We start from the raw sequence: 6,000 nt of genomic DNA, 5'->3' as shown, positions 1-6,000 counted from the left end.
GGAAAAGTTAAATATTTAAAGGAAACATACGGAGAGCACATATTAATGTTAATCATAGCAAGTGTTGAAGTCCAGGTTAGGATAAGTTTCGGGAACAAGGAACCTGTAGTGTAGATTTTAGTATATTGTAGCACATGCATTGAATAAAATGCAATGGCATACTGAGAGAAAGGCAATGACATTTCAAAGAAAACCTTAATAGAACTGTGTAACCGATGGAGTCTAAAATGCATTATTGGCATGAAATAGAACAAGGTGGGTTATCTTTTCAAAGTCTGACTTGACGGAGCAGAAGTGCCTGTCCAGAGAAGAGTCATAGGGGAAAAGTTAAAGAAGATGAGTGCTTTGAATTTGATTTTCTGGAGAAGCGTCCAATCATTATAAACAAATGGAAAACATACACAAGGGGTCCGGGGGTGGCAGTGCAAGGTTGGATTCATTGCATTTGAAATGACAGCAAGATTTTCCAGTGAAATTGGCTTTGATCATACTGACTAAAGGAGATAATATGAAGCCATTAGTTAGGGGATGGGAAGACACAGTAGGGTCAGAGAACTACAGGGATAGACTAGACCTCTAACAGTGGAGCTATCAATATCCTTCTGGGTCTCTCTCTCTCTCTCTCTCTCTCTCTCTCTCTCTCTCTCTCTCTCTCTGTGTGTGTGTGTGTGTATTTCTTTGACTTGCTTTCAAGACTTAGTCCAGAATCATTAACTATAAATGTATCTGTGGATCTTTCATTGGTTTCCTTTCTTTCTATGGTTGAAAGTTGTAAGTACTACTCTTCTACTGCATGGTCATTGCCAAGTTTGACTGTGAACAATCATTTCTAGTGAAGATATTTATTGGAATATGTTTTTTCTTTTTTTTGTCTTAGATATTTTTATTTCTTCAATTTTATTATCAGGAGTGACTGAAATAAAAAATATAATTGAGTCCCATCATTATTGTCATTATGGAAATGGCTTTAAGAGAAAACTGGTCAGATGAATATTATTGCTTCCCACTTTTCAACTGGTAAATAGTTGCCATTGATAACAGACAAGCCCAGAGAATCTGTCCAGAATGTTCAAGATATGGTGTATTATACAACATGCCTGGTCTTGGGGAGACACCTAAGACATAATTATGTGTACTTCTTGATCTCATCGTACAAGACAAGCACAAAGGCACCACCCATGCCCCTGAGAACGTTGGACCATGCACCCTTGAAAAAAGCCTTGCTTTCTTCATCACGAGCAATCTTCCTCCAGCAGTCAATTGTGCCTGTATACATGATGTCAGTTCCTTTGCGTCCAGACTGCATCATCATACGACGACGAACCGTGTCAAAGGGATAGGAAGTCAGGCCAGCAACTGCAGTGACAGACTGTGCAATCATCCAGCTGATGAAGATATGGGTATTCTTGGGATCTGGAAGCATCCCCTTTGCAGTGTCATAGATACCAAAGTAGGCAGCTCGGTAGATGATAATGCCCTGTACTGACACATTAAAGCCTTGGTACAGGCCCCTAATCCCATCAGATTTGTAGATCTTAACCAGGCAGTCACCAAGGCCTTTGAATTCCCTTTCAGCTCCAGCTTTGCCCACATCAGCTGCTAGACGGGTACGGGCAAAATCAAGAGGATACACAAAGCACAAGGATGTGGCCCCAGCGGCACCATCTGATGCCAGGTTCCCCGCAAAGTAGCGCCAAAACTGGGTCCTCTTGTCCACACCACCCAAAAAGATCTGCTTGTATTTATCTTTGAAGGCAAAGTTGAGAGTCTGGGTGGGGAAGTATCTGATGACATTGGCCAGGTTACCACGCCAGAAGGACAGGACTCCCTGTTCCTTGGGGATACGAACTACGCAGTCTATAATGCCCTCGTGGCTTATCTGCCGTGATTTGCTTGCTGGCATGCTGCACCTGCAGCAGCAGCTTGACCCGCTCGATGGGCGCTACCGCCGTTTTGGAGATGGCCGCAGCCACTCCACCTGCCAAGAAGTCCTTGGCGAAGGACACAGCTGCATCTGTCATGTTGAAAGAAAGAGAAAAGGCAGACAAGCGCGGGACAGGACTGGGTTGACAACTGGCTTTGACTCCCGGACTCTCGGAATATGTTTTTTCTTGGTTAGACCTTTTATAGGAAGATTGGATGGCTGCTTTTCTATTGTTGACTCAAGTCTGTATATCAATGATATATTATCTTTACATTGCTGCTATGTATTTTCTAATTATTTCTGTCTTATTTTTAAGAAAATCTATACCTATATAATTTGCAATTCTTTATAATGCCACTCACATTGATATTAGCATAATACTAGAGATTTAAAATCATGACTTGGAAAGTTTTCTCTTCTTTTATTTTCTAGGGAAATTTAGGTGGGATTGATACCAACTTTTCCTTTTTAAATTATTTGACAAATTTTTAGAAGAAACCATTATGGCCTAGAATTTTCTTTATAGGAAGGCTTTTCACTTGAAACCACTTTGACATTCTGTGTCCTCCTGAATGACTTTTATTGGCTTTTGTCTTTATATTTTTCATATAAATTATTCCATATTTTTCTACTAAGAAGTACATAGTGTCATAAACTTTGAATGTCTGCACAATATGATGTGACCTTTCCCCTATATTTCATTTACACTCATTTTTAAAAACCTTACCTTCTCTATGTGTTTCTTTTAGATTTAGTATATCCTATGATTTAGGAGAGTATTTTCTGGATAGAAGAAAGTAGGAAAAGACCCCTCAAGTATCATGGCTGAAATTCTCACTAAATAAGAGAAGACACATAGGGTGATGGTGGAGAAATATTGACAACTTATAAAAATATCCTTGGTTGAAAAACATGAAGACAGGTAGACCTTCAGTCATTGATGGTCTGGACTAAATATATCAACAATAACACCATTTGCATAGCTAAGATAAACAGAAGTCTTCAAACAAGCCTAAAAATGGGAAAGTCATTATGGTGGCTAGGTTATTTTACATACCAATTTAATTTTAATAGCATTTAACCATATTTTACTTCACTGATGCTGAGATTATCAGCTTCTTTTAGACAATGTTATTTAGTTCCAGAAGTCCCCAAAGATTCCTCCTGTTTCATCCTGAAATCTAGGCCCACAGCTGAAAACCACCATGTGCATTCCAGCCTTCTAAACATTAATGGCTGCAATTTCAGCTGTGTTGGAAGCTGAGGCAGGGAGATTGCAAATTCAAATTCAATACCGGGCTACAGAATAAATTTAAAGTCAGCCTTGGCGCTTTAAAAAATATAAAAAGAGGACTGGGAATGTAATTCCATAATACAGTGGTTGCCTAGTGTATGGTACCACAAAGTCTATCATGCATACATCCATACATAGTTCTTATTGACTTATTTATAGCGGAAAAATGAAGGGACCTACAATTGTAGCTAAGTGAAGCTTCTCCTAATTTCTCATAGCTAAGTTCTCTGAAAAGTTAGAGAAAAGTAGCTGGTAGGAATTAGTCTTGGTGAGCAGTAATAAGATGAATGGAAACTTGGCAAGCAAGTTGGATATTTATGCAACTATGGTTTGGGAAACATTTGCAAAATCAAGATAATTGTTCTATACTTTGAACTGATTACGTTTTGTACTGCATTCATTTTGTTTATAAAATGAACTGTACGACTAATGTAATGACACATGGGCTGAATCTAAAGGCACGGTTGATCCTAGTTCCTTCTTTCCATTGGCATTGGGATCTCACTGAAAGATTCAAATTTATGTGACAGAAGCCAGTAGACACATAGGCATCATCATAGGATATGCCATGTAAATTCCTATCACATTTATAGCCTAGTTCTCAGAGTAAATGGTCATCCCTCATGTTTAACATGTGTACATAATACTTTACTACAGGCAGGGAAAAGAAAAAAATAAAAAACACTTTCCAGCAGTGGTCACCACAGCGAAGAAGGATACAGATGATGGGCCTTGGCTGACAGCATTTGAACATTGCTGTTCCCATTTCCAACTGGATTATCCTGTACCCATTACTTCAGTGTTGTTTGCAAATGGGAAAATAATTCCATCTCATAGGTTTGACATACTAGTGAATGAGTGAGTACACGTGTCTGTTGCAGCAGCGCCTGGGGCATAATCTACATATAGGTTGCAATTGTTATCACCAGGTAGAGTCATGTTAGACACTGTGTGCTGTCAGTAATCTGAGAGTTTCTTGTATTAAAAATGTATGGACCAGCCGGGAGGTGGTGGTGCGTACCTTTAATCCCAGTACTCGGGAGGCAGAGGCAGGCAGATCTCTGTGAGTTCGAGGTGGACTGACAGCCTCCAAAACAATACAGAGAAACCCTGTCTCGTAAAACCAAAAAAAATGTATAGACCTTGTATGTCAAACATTTGGCAATTGTGTTAAAGTATACTAAGAATAAAATTGCCAAATGTCACTCAAGTGTTGTCCACATACATACTTAAAGACTTTCCTTGTGTGTTATGTTTTTTGAGTCCAGCACAGCAACAAATTCTTCAAATATAATTTAATGTTGATTACAGTAACTGTAAATATATCCTGGTATGTATATTCTAACACAGTACGATTTTTCTCAAAAATAAAATACATTATATATTGAAAAACAAGTACACGATATATAAAACTATTTTGTGACAAAATGAAAACCTTTATTTTGATCCTTTTCAGTATAGTAAGTTATATACTATTTAAAAATCTACAACAGAAATATATGCTACCTCCATTTTGCTAGTGTTCAAAGAGAAGAGCTCAGAATGTGGCCTCTAATATCCTACAAAGCCATGGACTGGGACAGCTGGGGATCAGATTCCAGTCACCTGGTTTCAAGCCCATGCTGTCCACACTGTTCTTGTCTACCTCCCAGAAATGATCCATGAAACCAGAATGTTTTTCAGTTGGTCAATAGCTTATAATTTAGCAGTATCATTTCTTTGAATACTTTCTCATAGCATTTCATTGTAATAAGTACGTGCTGTTAAAGTTTGCATTGGAATTACCTGTGACTCCTATAGGTGTTCTGGCTTCCTGAATGAAGGGATGCTGTAAGCCATAGAAAAGTGAAAAGTGCTGTTCTTGGGGCTGGTTCTGGCTTTCCTGCTGTCTATTCTGGGGAACAAGTTGTTGCTTAGAACTGGTCTCCCCCTTTATACGCCAGAAGAAATCCATGCAGTGGCCTCCAATAGTTATCATTTTGGATACTCAGTGAATAGGGTGGATCTTTACTGCTTCCCCCGGAAAGACCAGTTGCTTAAATGCATACCAGTTTCCTAGATAACCAGCTCTCAATTTATAACAATCCAGTCCATTGGGAAGTTCCAGGGTTTTACTATGAATAAAGAATGGACTTTGAAATGTCCCATATATCCTCCTAAATTACTTTCATTCTGTATTTAGAATGTCCTGATCTTTGTTTTTCCTTTCTCCCCCCCCCAAAGGACTATTTCACAAATGCAAATAAAGAATTGGAAAAAGACTCACAGCAAGATTACCACCTAGAATATGCCATGGAAAACAGCACACACACGGTGATTGAGTTTACAAGAGAATTGCACACATGTGATGCCAATGACAAGATAATCACGGTAAGAAGTGTGAGTGAACACTCTCATGGGTGACATGTATTTACAGGTATGAGGCTATGGACAGAATAAAAAGAGGAGACACTGGAAACAATCAGTATTGGCAAAGTAACAAAATCCTTGGAAATTTTTTGAACTTTTCTTTTCAAACTCTCACAATTTTAAAACCACAAATTTCACAGAAGGCATTTTTATGCAAACTTAACATTTTGAAGCTCTCTTTTAGGTCAGTCGATTAAAAAAATAAAAGTAAATCTTAGCTTTTTCCCTATAAATAGGGAAAATAGATAATAAAGGTTTGAAGAAAGGAATTACACAACAGAAAATCATGATGCTGAATATGAGGGTGTAACTCATCTGATTTGTAACCGATTGGCTTTGTAAATTCCCGAAATCCAGATGAATAGTCAGTTGA

General features: G+C 38.4%; 1 protein-coding gene and 1 pseudogene across 1 annotated transcript in view; one reads left to right on the top strand and one right to left on the bottom strand.

Annotated features, from left to right (window-relative positions):
• Moxd1 (monooxygenase DBH like 1) overlaps window positions 1–6,000 on the top strand; it is a 73,442-nt gene that overhangs the window by 16,702 nt on the left and 50,740 nt on the right. The window contains exon 2 of the mRNA XM_005065806.4: window positions 5,442–5,588. Within this exon, the coding sequence (XP_005065863.1) occupies window positions 5,442–5,588 (147 nt within the window). The remainder of the gene's footprint in view (window positions 1–5,441; window positions 5,589–6,000) is intronic.
• On the bottom strand, window positions 1,064–2,096 carry LOC101844041 (annotated as a pseudogene).

Source organism: Mesocricetus auratus, unplaced genomic scaffold (assembly GCF_017639785.1).
Source record: "Mesocricetus auratus isolate SY011 unplaced genomic scaffold, BCM_Maur_2.0 Super-Scaffold_100018, whole genome shotgun sequence".
Lineage (NCBI taxonomy): Eukaryota > Metazoa > Chordata > Mammalia > Rodentia > Cricetidae > Mesocricetus > Mesocricetus auratus.
This window is presented reverse-complemented; position numbering and strand designations above follow the sequence as displayed.